Source organism: Carassius carassius, chromosome 47 (genome assembly GCF_963082965.1).
Source record: "Carassius carassius chromosome 47, fCarCar2.1, whole genome shotgun sequence".
Lineage (NCBI taxonomy): Eukaryota > Metazoa > Chordata > Actinopteri > Cypriniformes > Cyprinidae > Carassius > Carassius carassius.
Window position 1 is genome coordinate 2370121 of NC_081801.1, and position 20291 is coordinate 2390411.

Below are 20291 nucleotides of genomic sequence, written 5' to 3' on the forward strand. Positions count from 1 at the left end.
TAAAATAAACTAAATTTTATTCTAAAATATTTTTTTACTTTTTGAATTTTTCTCCACACAGAAACACATGACAAACTAAAATAAGCAAAAATTAATAATGATAAAATATTTTCTCTAACTTTTAGAATTTTCTCCAAACAAAAAGTAAAATAAAATAAATTTAACATGGTACATGATTATTATGAATATGTACTTAAGTTATATCTTTTATATTATATTTTTTTTGGGCAAATATACCGTGGCAATTTCATAGTACAATTTTTTTGTAACTTGGAGTATATGGATGTAAATGTCAAAAATGGTAACACTATGCTATTATCTGATACTAAAACTGTACCATGGTACAGCATCAGTTCTTTTTTCTCAAGTCATCACTCAATATCATGGTAAAAAATTCTGACAAAGAAATGTATTTACTCAATGTTGTTGTGATGACACCTACAGACAGACTGTCTCTCAAAACCTACTTGCCATTTTTGGTAAAACAGACATATTCCAACATCCCTAAAATGCTTCATAGAGAGCTTATAAGGTTTTGAGAAAGAGCTTATACTCTCTCAGTGAAACTAAAGGAAGATGTCATTTTCACATTTCTCAACGGCGTTTGAACTCTACACACTGTGAACTTTGGCACTGTTGAACAGCCAACACCAGCGATCTCTAAACATGGTAAATTATGAAAAGACAGTGTCACTTTGTCAGTAAAAGTAAAACGATCTGCTTTTAAAGGCTGGATGCTCAGGCATTAATGATTAATAATATAAATATGTACGAATAATAGAGAAAACTGTTAGGCCTGTAACACTTATATTAGTGTTTAAAATATTTGTGTTTTATACATAAATCCATAAATGTACTATTAGATCAATATTATATTGTTGGACAAAATATTATTTTTTAAATATTATTATTATTATTATCAAAACCTTATTCAATACAATTTCTGGTTATTCATAAAATACACGTATTTTCCTTATTTAAATAGAAATTATATAATTGTGTAAAAAATGTATTGTTAGACATCACATATATATTAGAAAAGATTTCTTGTCTCTAAACACACCGGAATTATTTACAAGCAAGCATATTAGTTTATTAATACATGCGATTGCAAGTTACACATATATTTAGAGTAATTGTCAGACTTAACATTAAAAGACTAAACGTAAATTATAATGCAAATGAAATGCAAACGCACTGCTGATGTTTGTGAGAGTCCATTCACTGCAACACCAGCTATTCATTAAACACCCTGCACAGCAAATAAACGCATACATATGCAATTACACCAAATAATGGTTAACCTTACCCTTTTTTTCTGCGAGTAAACGCTTGGCTCTCGAACAAAGTAATATTCCGAATGTTCTGCCGTGACTCGTGCTTAGAACACTAGGCTTCTTTTACTGTCTATGGCTGGGAGCGGCCATGTCCAAATCACGTGGTGTCAGAATAATCACGTGGTTAACGTCAAAACAGTTATTTTAGTTCAAATTTTATTACTATTATTATAACGTTTTAATATTTAAATTTTAAAATAATATGTATTAAAATACGTATTTTAATAATCTCCGCGTATTTCATGATTTAATTAAGTCATGTGATTGGAGAGCGCGCTCGTTTGTGTTAGTCACGTGATCCGGGTGAAGATGGCGGACTCGGCGATGTGTGTCAGGTAAAATGGAAGAAAGAGAAACTTAGAAAGGGTGTTTTTAAAGAGCTACACGGAGATTTCTAGTTGTATAATGTGCAGATAGTTTATACAAGGTATTTAGCCATGATAAATGTGGGTGAAATGACTTGGAAATTTGTGTGTATTTGACATTTAACGGCCGCACGAGTCGGTCGCGTGCAGAACAGACCCGCGCCACTGCAATTCAAATGTTAATTTTACAGTTTATAACCGCTTTTAAACAACCGTCAGTTTCTTAAACATTATGTGAAATTAACATATTAACCTTGATTAATTATGAAAATGTTCCTCTTTTTTTGAAGAAGTGAATGAGTTTTATTGTATATTTGTATGTATTTGTGTGTGTGTGTGTGTGTGTGTGTGTGTATACAGTCCTGAGTTATATTGAAAATACATTATACATTAAAAAAATTAAAATAAATTGTAAGCGGTTATGTCGTGAATATGTACATTTAAAACGAAGTATTTGATGTTGAATTAAAAAAAGTTACGTGTGAACTCCCTGTGTAACGTGATATGGTTTACTTTTAAACCCCATAATGATACACTGGCTTTATATGTTCAGTTCTGGAAGAATATCTGTCATATTGCAAAGCATAAGCGAACAAACACAAGTTAATTAAAAATAATGGCACATTTAAAATCTTTTATTTAGGAGCAGCCGAGAGTTATGGACTATCTTGTTGGGAAGATCTGCACTTCGAGAACCGGTTAGTACTCAAACCAATCATTTCTGATGTTTTTAATAACAGCACAAGTACCGGGATTTAATTGAACATCTGTGTATGTACAAAAATGAGAGAATTCTATGAAGAAATGCTATTAATAAAGCTGTTTTGTTCTTAAACTGTACTCATCTGATGAGGTATACCTTTACAGTGTATCTCAGTGACCTCCTGTCTTTGTCATTTGTGATCTGTGATTTTCTTGTGCGATTCGACAGGCCCAAATTGAGGCTGAATTGGATCGAAACTGGGAGAGACTTCTGCAGGGTCTGTTCTTCTATAAACCACCCAGGTAGCAAAATATTTTAAAACGTGTCAGATGTAAAAATAAATAACCTCAACACAAGGAAGAGTTTGGCTTTATCAAGCTAGGGAAATATTAATTGATGCTATATACTCCATGGTAAACCATGTCTGGTTTAGTTCAGAATACATATAATGCGCATATAAACAAATATGCAAATTTAAACAGACCTTTCAGAATCTGAAATCTGATTGGATTCTGTCGAATTGATGAAAATTAGTCAGGGTGTTATCTTTAACTAAAACCATACAAAAAAAATTTAATTGCAAAGAAAAATGTGTATACATATGTATGTGTGTGTGTGTGTGTGTGTATATATATATATATATATATATATATATATATATATATATATATATATATATATATAATATATATATATATATTTAGCTTAAGATGTAGTACTAAATTAAACTAAAATTAAAATGATTTTTAATTCAGAATTAACAGAAACTATAATAGTTTTATCATAAAATATGACTGAAATTAGTGCATGTTAACATAACTCATGAAATTAGTCTCCTTACTGTTGCTGAACATGTAGTAAGTGAAGAAATGTTATGTGCAGCACATCGGCCACAGACAAGCTGAAAGCAGATAAAGACACACCACAAGCTCTCAAAGATTTCGGACTCAGGATCAGCAAACATCTGGTGAGTGTCTGGACATGTTGGCTGTATTTTAAAACTTAGTGAGCTGCTTACTTTGACCACCACTTTAAATGCAGCAATTGATTTTGTTTATCAAAAATGCTTTCTAGGATGTCTCACTCGGTTTTTGAACACATTGCAGTCTCTATTTTTTTATTTATATATATATACTGTCTAAGGAAGTCTGGATTAAGACTTGAGGAGTGGACCAATATTTGTGTGTGTTTTTTGGCAGGGTTTGGATGAACAGCAAAGCGTGCAGATTCTTCAGTGTTACCTCCAGGAGGACTACAGGGCCACACGAAACACACTCAAGGTGAGCTCGGCCTTGTGGCACACGCATGTACATCTGATGTGTGCACACACATGAGGAGTGCCAAGCTGTGTGAATAAATATATAATCCTCATTTGATCCCATCAGGCTGTGCTGCAGGATGAGAGACAGAGTCAAGCTCTGCTGCTGAAGGTTTGAAACTATATTTTGCTTCAACAATTTAAAAAAGACTGAAATATATTTAACTTTGACGCTGATGTTGAAATGGTTTTGTACAGATTGCAGATTACTACTATGAAGAGAGACTGTGCGTTCTACGCTGCGTTCTTCACCTCCTCACGTACTTCCAGGATGAGAGACATCCATACAGTGTAAATAAAAGAGATCAGTTATTCTATTAGAAAGTCAGGTGATGACATGAATTTAATTCATCCATTCTCTCCTTCCTCCTTTAGGCAGAGTACTCCAACTGTGTTGGTAAACTGGAGAAAGATCTGGTGTCTATCTACAGGCAGCAGTTTGAATCGCTGTCCAAATCAGAAGCTCCAACATGGGAGACGCATGGAAACCTGATGGTGAGAAGATAATCTGATTATGTTTGGAGCAGCATCACCTGTAGAATTTGACTCAGGATCTGTTCATCTCTGTTTAGACGGAGAGGCAGGTGTCCCACTGGTTTGAGCAGTGTTTGAAGGAACAGGCCCTGCTGCTGGAGATCTTGTTCCTGTACTATGCATACTTCGAGATGCCGCCCAATGACCTTTCCACCTTCACACGGCTGTTTAAAGAGCAGGGCTTTGGACAGCGGCAGACCAATCGACACCTCGTGGACAAGAGCATGGATGTGCTGGTTGAACGCATTGGGTCAGAAAACTCAGTCACCTGATCCCTCTTTTCTCATACACTCACAAACTGTTTTATAACATGAATTGCCATCCTCTCAACAGCTATTTCAGTTCTTTAATTCTTGTGGAGGGGATGGATATTGACTTTCTTCATAAATGTGCACTGGAAGACCGAACTGAACAGCATCAGTTTTATGACCAACAGGATGTTTGCAAGGTACTGAACACACAATACCATTTACTCTCTTATACTTGCCAAAGTTGCCTTTATTTAATCAGAAAAACGGTAATATTGTGGATATTGTATAATAATATATAATATTGTTTTCTGTCCAAATATACGGTAATATATATTAAAAAGATTTTTCAGCATCATTACTCCAGTCTAATGTCTCACATGATCCTTCTCCACTTCATAATTAAAAAGATATATATATATATTTTTAGGATTCTTTGATGAATAGAAAATGTACAATCTTTTTTAATATTATGTCTTTACTCTCACTTTTGATCAGTTTAATGCATTCTTGCTGTATACAAATAATATCAGTACAAACATACTGACCCCAAATTTTAGAATGACATTGTATATTATGACATTGTATAAATTAACTTTTTAAAAGGACAATCCTTGCTCTTAAATCTGATTGCATGAGCAGTTTTGTTTTTTTAGGTTTTGCCTTTTTGTTTATCAACTGTTGTGTGTGCAGGAGGTGGATCAGATGCTGTTGACACTTGGTGACATTTCTCACCACGGGCCAGTTTTGTTGGCCTGGGTTCTGCTGCGACACACACTGCGTCCGGAGGAAGTGAGCTCTGTGATCAGACGTCTAGGACACACGACACTGCAGCTCGGAGTCTTTCAGTATCTCACCAACATGCTGCAGGCACTCGGCAGCACTGGAAATAACGTGAGAACAGCGTTCCATCGACTTGCTTTGATTAAAAAAAATACAATTGTTCTTCAATGGTGACATGGACATTTAATCATACTGTTGCATGTCTCTGTCTTGTTTTAGTGTACTGCGAGCACTGCACGGATGTGTATTTATGGTCTCATGTCTTTTGTCATCACCTCTTTTGAAGAAGACACACTCGGCAGCCAACAGGTACAAAAATACACAAACCTTCAGATCAAGACTTCATATTGTGCTAGTGGCATTCGTTAAGTTAAGCATTCATCTTAGATAACAGTGATGATTATTCTCTCTGTAGCATCTGATCAATGCAGCATGTGAAGTTCTTGCTGCCCCGAGTCTGGCTGAGCTTTTCTGGGAGTCGGTGAGCAATACAATTAATGCACGTTAAATAAAACACTAGCATTTGTAGATCATCTGTGTATTCTCTAAATGCCTGTGTGATTTGTCCTTTGATCTCTGGTTGTGCTCTACAGAAGCCGAACATGGGTCTCGGTGTGATTCTGGACAGTGCAGTGGGTGTGTTTCCATACAAGACTGGACCTTTACTACAGCTGCTCACCGCTCTGCTGTCTGACAAATCTACAGCTAAGAAGGTAAAACAAAGTTTCAAAATACCCTCATAACATTTCCTAGCATCATGTATGTTTACATGCACATGCACAGTGTTTTAGAATTCATGTACATCTCAAGGTCTGTCTTTCAGGTGTATACCTTCTTAGATAAGATGTCATTCTACACTGAGGCCTATAAGCACAAACCCAACGACGTGATCTCCAGAGAGGATGGCACTCTTTGGAGGAGACAGACTCCTAAACTCCTCTACCCTCTGGGTCAGTGCTGAGAACAGGAAGTCATATGCAATGCTCCTATGTTTTTGACGTCTTTTTGCCTGATTTCATCTTTGTATGAAACCATATGTCTTTGTGACATTTTCTCACATGTCATCTGTTTGTTTTTTTCAGGTGTAGGTCAGACCAACCTGCGAATGCCACAGGGATGTTTTGGACTGGTGTGTGAAGGAAAGCAGCAGTCTGTGGGTGAACAGGGTTTCCTGGTGCGCTGGGAGTATTCCTACAGCTCATGGACTCTCTTCACCTGTGAGATCGAGATGCTGCTGCACGTCGTCTCTACTGCAGGTACACGCACTCAAGTCTTACATGTATTTAGGGCCCTATGAAATCTTTATCCCCCCCCCCCCCAATTCCATTTTCAATTTAATGATTAAATGGAATTTTAGTAATCAAAAAGCAGAATTATTTAAAATCATGAAATTTGTATAATTATGGTTTCAGGTTTGAATACCCCCCCATATGTCTGTCTAATTAATTAAATTCATAAAACTAACAATTTAAAATTGTGATAAAAATAATACAATAATGGGGCCTTAAGAATTTTTTCCCCTGAAATTGTGTTATGGATATTTAATAATGTAAAACATAAACAATTTGATTAATCTTTTAAAATGTAATCAAATTAAAATTTTACAATTGCTTTTATTTGTTTAGCAATAAAAGTGCTACACAACAAAGTTTAAGTGTCAGTAGTCCATATCAAGATTTGATTAAGTATACAGCCCTATTTTGTATTTATCCAGAATTTCTCAAATTCTCATCACATATACTGTAAATACATTTTTTTATGACTACATCCATCGCTGATCTCATAGAGCCCTATGCATTTAAAAAAACAAATTTTACATTTTAAAATATTGCTACATTTTCACTTGATATTGACATCGGTTTTGGGCACATAGATGTGTTGGCACACTGTGAGCGAGTGAAGCCCATCTTGGATCTGGTTCATAAGATCATCAGCACTGATTGGACAGTTTCTGACTGTTTGTTGCCACTCACGTCACGGATCTACATGCTGCTACAGAGGTGAGACACACACAAACATGAAGACCGAACAGTAAACTGTGAGCATGTTTACATGCACACCAGTAAGCTGATAACTCACAAATATCAGATTATTAAAATAACCAGTTTTCCCCGTTTGCATGCACATCAGTAACCAAGTAAGCTGCATTTGCATGACTTCATTAATAAATTGGGTTATTTTCCTGTAGTGACATCAAAATATAATCATTTGCGTATCTGACTCAGAGTATTCCATACATTTGTCAGTTGTGATGTTAAATTAAGCTTGCAACATGTCTGGAAACTTACAGCTCGTATATTATTCTAAATGCAGCATTGTGATTGAACCACTACTACTCCTGCTGCACGAGCTGAGAACACATTTTTATCATTTTCTGAGTCATGAAAAAGTCTGCTTTTGTGATATTTCCTTCTTTCTTTACTGCAAGACATTTGCGTGTGTTCCCGTGCCGTGCAAAATTGTAGTAAGAGGCAAAAAAGCACCTGTTTCGACTGGTTTGTTTACGCCGTTTATGACCTTACTACATTTTAGTACTACACCTTTACATGACCAAGTGCGTTTTTTGGCTTATTAAGCATAATTGGCTTAAGAACATGCATATAAACATGCTCAATGCATCAACAATGAAAATAACAGTGTGTTTGATTTGTGTGACAGGTTGACCTCTGTTATTAACCCTCCAGTAGATGTGATCACTTCCTGCGTCAACTGCCTTATCGCTCTAGCTGCTCGGCAGCCTGGGAAGGTAAGTGTTCACGGTTTATTAAGTGAGGAATCAGGATTATATAAAGTGATGATCTAGGACTAAATAACCTTTCGTCCTGATGCAGGTTTGGTCCAGTCTGCATCACACCGGCTTCCTTCCATTTGCGGCCACCCCTCTGACTAATATGGCACAGACCATCAGGTGAAACACACACACACATGCAGAGCAACTTGACATGAATGATGTCATATTCTTGTGTTAAAGTCAGAGATACCTAAAGAATAACGTTCTTTTTGTGTTTGTGTGTGTTTCAGTGCAGAGGGCATGAAGGCAGGTAATTATGGCAACCTGTTGGTGTTGATCGAACAGCCCAGAGGAGAGTACAGTGTGACCATTGCCTTTTTAAGACTAGTGACCACACTCGTCAAGGTAATGCATTTATCAGACATTATGACCAAGTATTAGCTAACCATTTATCACTACAATACAGTCTACATTGTAAGGCTGTTTGTTTAATTAAATATATGAGTGCATGTTTCAGTGTGAAGTGTGGCACTGTGTTCTTTTTAATTATTGTTATTATATTATGTTTATTATTTAATAATGTTATTACATAATTTAAAGTGGACATCAGATGCACATTTTTCACAATTTGGTATGATTCTTTAGGGTCTTCATTAAATGTCTGTAACATACTTTGGTTTAAATTCCTCAGTGGTCCTGTAAAACAACACCATTGTTACCTTCTTGTTCAAAAGCAGGCCGTTTCGGAGCATGTCTCTTTAAATGATAATGAGCTACTGCTTACCCTCCCCCTCTCTTCCATTTTTTGTGTATTTGGTTTTGTGTATTCCAATGCGTCCTCAATGGCTCTGATGTCGGGAAAAATATAGACTCTTATGTTCACTTTTACATTCAACTACAAAACACCTGCATTGCTGACGAGACATTGTTGACACTACAGCTGCTTGAGCCTGGAGAAAATGTTGGACTGCGTACAGTTGGCTGAGGGTGGAAATGTGCTAATACGGGACAGTCTGTCAGTGGTTGAGGGCAGGGCAGGGTCTGAAATCAAAACTTGATAACTGAGTGTATGGATTTTTATCATTGCACTTGTAGGGTGGTTGTGTCCACACACTGCTAAAACGCATTTATATGCAAAATCATGTAAAAGTGAATTTTGCATCCGCTTTAAAAATAAAATCTAAAAACAAATACTTAATCTATATAAATATATATATTTTTATTTAACATTGAAATCTTATAATCATAATATTGTTTATTTTATTTAGTAATAATAATATTACAATTTCCTTGTTCAATTTTGCAGCCCTACAAACCAGCACAGCAAACTTGGAGCTTTTTTTAAATGAACTTTTCTTTTTCTCAAATCGTGCAGCTTTTCTACATTAGGTGGATATTAAGTCATTGTGATGAGTATGTGTTTGTGCATGTTTTCAGGGTCAGTTGGGCAGTACTCAGAGCAGAGGACTCATCCCATGTGTCCTGCTGGTTCTGAAAGAAATGCTACCGACGTATCATAAATGGCGCTACAATACCTATGGAGTGCGGGAGAGGATCGGTGAGCAACTCGCACAACATTAGTCTCAATCTTAATTTCTCTCAAAATTACCGGTATTTGCTTTAACACTTTTATTACTCACTGTTCTCTGTCAGGTTGTTTGATTCTAGAGCTGATTCATGCTATTCTCAATCTGAGCCATGAGGGGGAGTCAGAGGGCAGGTAAGATGATAGGTGATTAAATAATTTATTTATTTGCTGGAGTTTTATGTCCTCATGTTCTTGATATGTGACCTCTGCAGCGCCCCCAATCTGCAGTCGTTGTGTATCTACAGTCTGGCCAACACAGAGGCAGGGCAGGCGGTGGTCAACATCATGGGTGTTGGAGTGGACACTATCAACATGGTGCTCGCAGCACAGCCTAGCAGGTACACACTGACTGACTTTATTATAGATTCGGTCTCCTCTTCACATGAGTAAGTGGGTTGAAGTTAGTGTGTCTGTCTGCAGTGGTGGTTCTGAGGGACCTGGTCAGGTTTTGATCCAGACCGTAAAGCTGGCGTTCTCAGTCACCAACAATGTGATCCGACTCAAACCGCAGTCTGATACAGCCTCGCCTCTGGAGCAAGCGCTAACACAGCACGGTAAGTACACACCCTTCAGCGCAGTAGAAGTGAAATATCAGACTCTTATCAGTTTTGTCAGGGAGTGCCTGCAATAATAAATACTTAACCCTTCTCAGTGATTTGTATGTTCCCAACTTATTCATGGACTGTTATGTTTGTCTTGCAGGTGGCCACAGCAACAACCTGATCGCTGTGCTGGCGAAGTATATTTACCACAAGCACGATCCAGCGCTGCCACGGCTTGCCATACAGCTGCTGAAGAGACTTGCCACGGTAATGCTCTTGACCCCTCGTTTGGGTTTGAGTGAGTGGTGTGTGAACTAAAACTATTAAATATTGTAACATTTTGACTATTTGTAATAAATCTGAAATAAAATATTAGGGGAAAAAATTATAAACTAAATCAAAAATTCTAGTACTAATAATAAAAATGACAAGCACGTAATAAAATCTACAAAAAAAAATAAATTAAAGCTCATTTTTAAATATTATTAAATACTATAATTGTATATAAATAATACTAAAATACCACTGGTTTGAGTAGCGTTTTGTAGAGAGAAACCAATAATTGGTTTGACACATGATTTTAATCCTCACACTGTTCAATATCTGTTCATTATAATCATTACTACCGTAAATAAAACCATTGCCTGTAATATTTACTAAAACTAAAAAAACTAAAACTGAAGTAAAAAATAATTTAAATTTTAATAGACTTAATAGATTACAAAAAAACATGAATAAACTAAAAACTGAAAAAATAAAATAAAAATAAATGAAAAAATAAAAGCAAATTCAAATATTAATGAATACTCTATCGTACATAATACTAAAATAACACTGGTTTGAGTAAATTTATATTAGAGAGAATCCAATAATTGGTTTGACCATTGTTTTTTAATACTCGCACTACTCAATATTCATTACTAGCATAAAAAGAAATACATAATTGCGTGTAATCATTACTAAAACCAAAAAACTAAAAATATAATAAAAATAAAGCTAGATAGAAATGTTAAATAAAAAATAATAATGACAAAAGCGCATAACAATCACTTACACTAAATTTAATAAAATATAAAAGCTATTTCATAATATTTATTGTATATAAATAACCCTAAAATAACACTTGTTTGAGTAGATTTATAGCAGAAGAACCAATAATTGATTTGACCAGTTTATTTCTTATTTTTTTTATTGTCATTCACTGTTCACTATAAACAGTATCAGTCATTAAAGGCAATTTCGATTAATGTCTTATTTATATGTGGCCCTGGAGCACAAAACCAGTCTTAAGTCGCTGGAGTATGTTTTTAGCAATAGCCAAAAAAACATTGGATGGGTCAAAATTATAGATTGTTATCATTAGGATATTAAGTAAAAATCATGTTCCATGAAGATATATTTTGTAAATTTCCTATAGTAAATATATCAGAACCTAATTTTTGATTAGTAATATGCATTGCTAAGGACTCATTTGGACAACTTCAAAGGCCATACATCAATGGGAAGTTTATTTATTCAGCTTTCAGATGATGTATACATCTCAATTTAAAAAAACAATTACACTTAAGACATGTTTTGTTCTCCAGGGTCACATATAGTAGTTGTGATACAGAAGTCCCACCATGATGTCATTAGAAAAGTGTTTGTGTATTGGATGTACAGGTGGCTCCCATGTCGGTTTATGCTTGCCTGGGCAGTGATGCCGCTGCGATCAGAGATGCGTTTCTGACACGATTGCAGAGCAGAACTGAAGATATGCGTATTAAAGTCACCATACTCGAGTTCCTCACCGTGGCTGTGGAAACACAACCTGGACTCATTGAGCTCTTCCTCAACCTGGAGACCAAAGACGGCAGCGAGGGTGCAAAGGTCAGAGGTCACAGAAGTGTGTGAGACATGGTGAATGATTCAGAGCAGCGTATGACCATCTGGTTGCGTCTCTCTGTCTGTGTAGGAGTTTTCTCTGGGAGAGTGGAGCTGTTTGTCAGTGGTGTTGGAGTTGTTGGACTCTAAGCAGCAGGGGAAGTACTGGTGTCCTCCACTCCTGCACAGGGCAGCACTGGCCTTTCTCCACGCGCTCTGGCAGGACAGACGGGACAGCGCTCTCTCAGTGCTCAGGACCAAGTGAGTCTCGCACATGACACAGTTGGGGTGTGCTTCTCAACCTTTTTGCTCAAAAGGTCCCCATTGTCCAACGCAGTATTCAGTAGACTTCCTGACATAAGCAATTTCCAGTATTTCTATCATTATTATAATGAAACAGCTTGTTTTCAAACATTTTAGTATACCAGCTAATGTTAATAATAATGTTATAAAATAATCAATCTCTGTTCATTTTGTAATAGGTTTAATTTTTTTTATTTCATTTTTTATATATATTATTTTTTAGTTTAGTTTTTAGCATTTTTATTTAGTTAGGTTATTTCAGAATAATTTATTAATTTAACACCTTTGTTGAGAACCACTGCTGAAGGGGCATGTTCTGCACTTCTGTAGCATGCATTTCCACTTTCATTAGTCAATGTAATTTGGTTTGGTTGGTTGTAATTTAGCATTAATCTAACAGTGTGATTTTTTTTTTTATTTTTTTTTATTTATTTTTTTTATCGTTACAGAGAAAAATTCTGGGAGAACCTCACAACTCCTTTGTTTGGAAACTTACCTCCCCCATCTGAGACAACCGAGGTGTGTGTGTGCATAAATAGTTGGTAATAGCTTGTAGATAAAATTGTTCCCAAAATCAAGTTATCTGCCTCCCTTTGATGACATTACTGGATGATCACAAATGGAAATAAGAATTCATAGATATTTATATTAAAAATGCAAAACCTTTCTGACAATGCTTAACAAGATTCCAATTTGTAACATTAGTTAAGATTAACTAGATGTAGCAAAGAGCATTACTTCTATCCACCTTTTTCTTCAACATATATATATAGATATAGATTATATTTGTTCAGCTGAAAAATAGCTGGATTGAATGGACGCCAATGAAAATAAATGTAACATTTCAAAAAGTTTATGGTTTGTCAGTAGTTATAACATTTGGTATTGCTGTGTCCTCACTTGGATGAGAAACATGTATGTGTGAGTGCTTGATAGTGACAGTATTTTATTTCAAGTCTTATTGTGTTTCTTTGTGTTTGTTTTTGAATAGCCGTGTGTTCTGGAGTCTTGTGCCTTTGTGATGAAGATAATCGCTCTTGAGATCTACTATGTTGTCAGGTATGATTTACACAAGCATGTTAAGAGTCGTACATACAGGATATGCTGTTCCATTCAAAAAAAAGCTATTAAATGTATCTGTGAAGCTGGAAATACTCCAATCAGTTGTCTGTCTGTCTGTCTCAGTGGTGTGTTGGATCCATCTCTGAAAGCGGCACTGGAGAGTTTCAGCAGTAAGCGCCGCTATGAGTTCTGGTCGGATTACGTGCGTGATCTGGTGTGTGTAGCATGTGATGGTGAAGAGGAGGGTCTGCGCTCTCTGTCCGAGTCTCAGATGCTCATCTCCGCCTGGAGGACACTCTTAATACTCTCCACCAGTCATGTGAGCAGCTACACTCTACTTCACAAGTCTCACGGTTATCCTGCTGGTACTAATCATAATCTGTCTTGTGTGTTTGTAGTCTGATGTGATGCATCTGAAGGATGACAGTGTCAGGCAGAAGCTTTTCATGGACGTGTTAGAAGGGACCAAAGCAGCCGTAAGTTCCCTTATACATACAAGCACAACCACTATATATCGAAATATGGACTTTAATGTTCTTAAATTAAGATTTAATAATTACAATTATCTTAAATCCTGACCTTTCTGCTCAAAGAAAATGTATGATCTTTTTTAGTATTGCTATGTCACAAACACTATGATACATTGGTACAAAAACCTCAAACCTACATCTCTTTCTTTCTTTCTCTCTCTCTCTCTCTCTCTCTCAGCTGCTGATGTCTCAGTCGGTCTTCTGTCTGCGTTTGGGGTCCATGATGGTCACACTGCTCCTCATCCTCCTCAAACAGTGGAAAAGGTCTGTGTTTCTGTTAATGCCTTGCGTAGCTCAAATGATTGACTCACAGCTTCACATTTGAAATCAATAGCAACTTCTCTCCAAAGTGACTTAATATACTGAATAGGTGTTGTGTAAATCAGGGTTGTTATAATGACAAACTAAAAGTGAAACCATAAAAAACATTTTATACTTTAATGTTAACTAAAATAAAAAATGTAAACTAGTTTCCAAAGCAACATTTAATTTTAATTTAACTTGATGTATTAAAACAAGTAAAAGTAAATCAAAAATAAAAGTTAATTGGAACTATGTGGACATATATATATAAAAAAAACTGGCATAAACAAAATTACTGAATCTTAAAATAAAAATAAAAAAATACAAAAGATGCATAATAAAAAATAATTCCACATTTACACCCATGTTATTTTATTATCATACTATTAAAACATTTTTATATATATATTTTGAATTGTTTATTTTTGTATTTTCACATTTAATTTTGATTTTAGTTAGTTTTAGTTGTGATTTATTTTGTTCTTGCCATTTTTATTCGTTATTTAGTTATATATAATTTTAAACATTAAAGAATGTTTACTGAAGATAAGCCACAAAAATTGATCAACTAAAAATGTCACGATGAGCTGTGGAGGTTGTTTTGAATGTTAGCAGAGTCTGTGTCATATTTAAAACTCTTTCATTTCTAAAGCGCATGTTAACTAATATTGCTGATGTGGTTTGTGTCAGTGTGTTTGTGTCCGCTCCAGCTCTTCTGCCGCCCCTGTCTCTGATGATGGAAAGCGTTCTGCATGCTGAACAACAGCTCACGGACCGAACCAAAGCCAAACTCCTGTCAGCTCTCATCTTAGCTCTGCAGAATCAAGGACTCAACGGTCAGTCTGCATGTTTGTCTGGGAAAACACATTACACCAGCTGTGTGCATAATGTTTGTCTTGTTTTAACAATTGTTTGACAATTTCTGGTTCAGGAGGAGAGATTACCCAGCTTCCCCAGCTGCTGTTGTGCGTGTGTGAGATGGTTCAGGACGAAGGCCTGGCGTTGATTGACAGCACACGTCACATGATACAGAGAGGTGATGTTCAGGAGGACAGCATGGAGACAGACAGCCCACATTTCCAGAAAGACCAACAAGACTCAGTGAGTGTGTGTTTGTATGTATAGTGTACAGAGAATGTAAATATGCTATCCCACAATGCACTACACTTGATCTGATGTTAACAGTTTAAACTCTCAAAAGGCAAGAAATTAGATTCAAAATATGAAACAATTCTTAAATGACTGTATGCCTCGCTGATTAAAAATGCAGTCATGTGACAACAATATCAGAGCTTGCTTCTGCCGTGGTATAAAATAAATGGTTGCAATTTTTTTTTTTAAGTCAATTGACATAAAAAAGTTGTGGTCCTTTTTGTTCCATGGTGTATTCAAAGAAAAAGAAAAAAAAGAATTGTAAGATGTAACCTCAGAATTAATAGACAAAAATATCAGAATTCCATAAAGTAAACTCAGAATTCCAAAATGTAAACTGTTTTTTTTTTTTTTTTTTTCTCGCATTTTTGGAATTGCGAGATATAAACTAAGAATTTTGAAGAACAAAGTTAAATACGATTTTTTCCATTTAAAAAAAAAAAGTCAGAATTTTGATATTATTTTTTATTTTATTTCTTTGGTGGAAACAAGCTTCAATAACGTTACTGTGTTAAGTATACAATGCTTACTATTGACATACTATTAATGGGCAGTATATTGTGCAGCATGCAGTTATGTCATTAAGATCAAGCGGTATCTCTCTCTCTGTCTCAGGTGTGTGTGTTAGCTCTTCATCTCTCTAAAGAGTTGTGTCGGGCTGATGAGGATGGTGAGCAGTGGCTGCAGGTGGTCAGGAAGCTGCCAGTTCTGCCGTCGGTTCTCAGCGCTCTAGAGCTTAGCCTGCGTTCCAAACAGAACCTTTACTTCACAGAGGCAGCGCTTCATCTGCTGCTCACCCTCGCAAGAACACCGCAGGTAGAAACACACACTCATGTTTTCCCTCTGGTATCAGTAGTGTCTGATTCACTGAATCTTGCTTTTGAATCAGTACTTTCTAATGACAAGGGATCTCTAGATGACTTAAAATAAGACCAAACAATGATTTAAAATGACTAAAACACTTCTTATCTTACAGTTTATGCATTTAGCAGACGTTATCAAAATCAACTTACAAAAGCAATTTGTCACAGAGCAGATAATATTCAAAATATACAGTTAAAGGTTTATTAGACAGTTTTCACAATCTACATTTGTCTTTATCTTTGAAGAACCAGGATGTAGAAATAGCCTAATTCTAAACATGAAAAATGTATGTAAATTGATCAAAACTGTATGGATATTTTTATGTATTTTAATAATATGCTTTCCAGTATATTCATAAAAGGCCTAGTTCACCTAAAAATGCAAATTGTCATCATTTACTCATCATCATGTCTTTGAAGACTTTGATTAAAACACAAATGAAAATATTTTTATGAAACGTGGGAGGTTTCTGTCCCTCCACTGAAAGTTCAGGTGGCCAAAACTTAAAATATCATAAACTAATCCATATAAATTGAATCAAAAAGGATATGGACCACAGATTTTTTTTAACCACTTTAAGGGTTCTTACTGAAATATGGGTGACATTAAAATCATAAACATTTCACTCCAAAAATAAACCAGGACTTTAGAGAACATCAAACAATGACTCAAAAATGAAATAAATTAAACTACTGAATATATGAACGTTCTGATTGGCTAAAATGAGTCCATGTGCATTAAGTGTGTTTCCTCCTGGTCTGTAGGGGGCAGCAGCGGTGGCAGGTGCCGGAGTGATTCAGAGCATCTGTCTTCCTCTCCTCAGTGTGTATGAGAGGCCTTCTAATGGAGCCACGCAGGTACTGCCTTCAGTAATATCCCAGTTGGACTCCTGTTTGGAGGAGGTTAAGAGCCTCTGTGACCGCAGCTGTTCTCTCTCTCAGGCGTTTGTGCGTAAGTCTCAGGACGCCCCCAGCTGGCCGGGTGTGTACAGATTGAGTCTGTCTCTGATGGAGAGTCTGCTGAAAACTGTCCGTTACAACTTCATTAATGAAGCGCTCGACTTTGTAGGCGTCCACCAGGAGCGCATCCTGCAGGTGTGTTTGAACGCTGCTCATGTTATTGTGTTTATCCCGATTATATTGTTTTCTCTCAATTTATTTTTTTTTTATTTTTTTGTTTCCGAAATTTCCACAGTAATTCAGACAATTGAACTTTTATTTATTATTTTATATATATATCTATGTATTATTTTAAGATAGTAATGATGTCTGGACACAGTGAGTTTTAATCTTACTAATTATGGTCAGCATAATTTAAAAGCAATGCAACAAATATATACGATGATGAGGAAATAAGTACAAATAAAAATATTTATATTGTGAAACAATTATCACTTTATCAATTATCACATATTTTGTCACTTTCTCTTGATTTAGATTTAGGTTATTTTATATATATATATATATATATATTTGTAAAAGAAAAAAATGTATATATTTGTTTTGTAGTTCTTATCCTAAACAGTGATTCTCAGTAATGTCTGTTCAGTTATTTGTATTGAGATCAGTATAATTTAAAAGCAATACAAGCACTAGATTCTTTTAATTCAGGTGAACATTTTTAATTGTGCTTAATTATCATGAAAAAAAGAGATACTGGTCCTACAAATGGGTTTCATTTTATATGTCAAATATACATTATTGTAGTCATCATGTTTTGTCCAGTTGGTGTTAGTGTGACGGTGCGAGTGCTCACTGTGAATGTTGTTTGTGGCAGTGTCTGAACGCGGTGAGGACGGTTCAGTCTCTGGCGTGTCTGGATGAGGCTGATCACACGGTGGGCTTCCTGCTTCAGCTCTCCAACTTCTGCAAGGAATGGCAGTTCCACCTGCCACAGCTGCTCAGAGACGTACAGGTGCAGCTCAGCACTAATCCTTTATTCCTCTGAAAATAATTGAAAAAGTATATTTGTTTTTTAAATTGTAGTGTTGGTGTAAATATCTAAAACTTAATAAAAAAGTGAATGCATTCTTTTGAATATTGAAATATTGTAAATATTTTTTGGCAGCTGAACTCCTTAGACCCAAACTAAGTTGATGTTTGTGTGTTTCAGGTGAATCTGTGCTATCTGTGTCAGACGTGTACATACCTCCTACACAGCAAGAAAATGCTGCACCATTACCTGCAGGTATGAGACGTTTGAACGTCTTTACTTTGTCATTGCTGAATGTGATTGGTTTATTAGGAGAGTCTGTTTGTTCAGGCCAAGAATGGGGAGGGGCTTCCACCGGGGCCACACCCCCAACGTGTCATACAGCCCGCCTCTAAAGAGCAGGTGGAGGGCGAGAGAGAGGAGGCGGAGTCTAAAGCGCTGCAGGCTGTTCAGTGCAGCCTGTTAAAGATCCTCAGCAAAACTCTGGCCACGTTACAGCACTTCACACCCGACTGCTGTCAGATACTGCTGGACCAGGTACACATCCACACGTCACATCACTGGAAACACTCCGCTTTCATGCTGGGAACTTTAAATGACATCTTTCCTTCTGTGTGCGTTTAGTCTATGGACCTTGCGGAGTACAGGATGCTGTTTGTGTTGAGTTTCACCACTCCTGCCTTTGACTCTGATGTGGCTCCGTCGTTTGGGACTCTCATGGCCACCATTAATGTGGCGCTGAGCATGCTGGGAGAGGTAGTACAGCGCTTTCAGCTCTTCTCGTGTAATGAATGTTGTTTGTTTCTGTGCTGATTGTGGTGTTGTGTTTGTAGATTGAGAAGAGGAAGGAGCCGGTGGTTGTCTCTGAGGACACTCAGGCACTGAAGTGAGCACAAACACTGCTGTGATGTTCAGAGTCCGGTGTGGGTTTGAGCTCGAGGTCATCTCATGCTCTTTCTGTGTGGTTTCAGGTCTTTGCTGATGTTCTCGATGGAGAACTGCTTCTATGTGTTGATCTCGCAGGCTGTTCGCTGTCTGAAGGATCCTTCAGTTTTGCCCAGAGACAAACAGAGACTTAAACAGGAGCTCAGCTCAGAGCTGGTGAGTTTTTCAGCAGAATAGAAAATATTATATAATAAAATTAACTTTAGTGCCAATCATTTTTTTGTTTGGCCCTAAAATCATTATTATGTGAAATTTTGAGTGAATTGAATTTTTTTTTTGTGTGGTGCTCCCCACAAATTTTTTTTTTTTTTTTCATAATCATGTTCCTAAGTATTATTTTCTTTTTTTATTTAGCATTCTAATTATACTTTTTTTTTTAGTTTATTTTCATTTCTGTAAGACCATAGTCATGCTTTTTTATGAAAAAAAAAACCTTTAGATTTTGGTGTAAAATATGACCTTAACCACTTTTTAACCTTTTTGCTTGTCAATTCAATCCATTCCATCTTGTTTTGCGTTTTCTTTCAGAGTACATTGTTGTCGACATTATTCCGTTTTTTCCGGCGAGGTTCCCCTTCCTCCCCAGCCAGTGGGCTGCTTCCCTCACTGCAAACCAAACCACCCACACCAGGATCCAAGGCCACGCCAGAGGGCCAGGAGCCCTTCATCCAGCTGGTCCAAGCCTTCGTCCGGCACGTTCAGCGCTAGACGCACACATCCCGCTCTGATCAGAGCTCAGTACTTAAACACTGATTCAGATTCTTCTGAATCACAGTCAAAGGGAAACGTCACAACGAATCAGTTTCAGTGATTCTGGCTTTGACTTCAGCAGCTGAAGAATACTGTCAAAATAGATGTTTGTAGTTACATGTATATAATTAAAACATGTTACAGCTGTTTGTCATGATTGGATGCTATAGCCGTTTTGTATGAAAACTTTCTATGTCCCAGTTGCCATATATTTGTCTTATAACCATAATAAACTGTAAGGGAGTAAACATGAAAGTGGTCTGATTTCTGAATGGTTACTTATGCTAGAATATAATGAAAAATTGGTAGTGATTCATTTTTGTTCAATTATATTTTAAATGTGCTGGAAAGTAGGTTTTGTTAATGAAAAGTAAATAAAAAATATTTAAGTTTCACCACATATTTAGCTAGTATGAATATAAAATGAAATTTGAGTAA

The 20291-nt window shown here is 36.3% G+C and overlaps 1 protein-coding gene across 1 annotated transcript; it reads left to right on the forward strand.

Annotated features, from left to right (window-relative positions):
- Positions 1–1608: 1608 nt before the first annotated feature.
- nup188 (nucleoporin 188) lies at positions 1609–20108 on the forward strand. The gene is made up of 44 exons (XM_059542858.1): positions 1609–1672; positions 2346–2400; positions 2634–2707; positions 3288–3372; positions 3605–3685; positions 3791–3835; positions 3922–4014; positions 4099–4218; positions 4296–4507; positions 4591–4705; positions 5199–5399; positions 5508–5597; positions 5704–5769; positions 5882–6001; positions 6112–6238; positions 6371–6544; positions 7162–7288; positions 7947–8034; positions 8120–8196; positions 8310–8424; positions 9457–9577; positions 9673–9739; positions 9820–9945; positions 10028–10161; positions 10310–10416; positions 11812–12018; positions 12104–12273; positions 12765–12834; positions 13307–13374; positions 13501–13696; positions 13776–13853; positions 14086–14171; positions 14901–15046; positions 15142–15311; positions 15978–16178; positions 16991–17083; positions 17168–17320; positions 18003–18140; positions 18339–18413; positions 18489–18695; positions 18783–18914; positions 18992–19044; positions 19130–19259; positions 19632–20108. The coding sequence occupies exons 1-44, from the start codon at positions 1647–1649 to the stop codon at positions 19809–19811; spliced, it is 5199 nt and encodes a 1732-aa protein (XP_059398841.1). The 5' UTR covers positions 1609–1646; the 3' UTR covers positions 19812–20108.
- Positions 20109–20291: the final 183 nt, after the last annotated feature.

Excerpts from the sequence above, each read along its gene's own strand:
- nup188 (XM_059542858.1), top strand. The coding sequence starts at position 1,647 with ATGGCGGACTCGGCGATGTGTGTCAG. Across the intron at positions 5,770-5,881 it reads CTGAGCTTTTCTGGGAGTCG|AAGCCGAACATGGGTCTCGG; the intron begins GTGAGCAATACA and ends TGTGCTCTACAG. Across the intron at positions 19,260-19,631 it reads AGGAGCTCAGCTCAGAGCTG|AGTACATTGTTGTCGACATT; the intron begins GTGAGTTTTTCA and ends GTTTTCTTTCAG.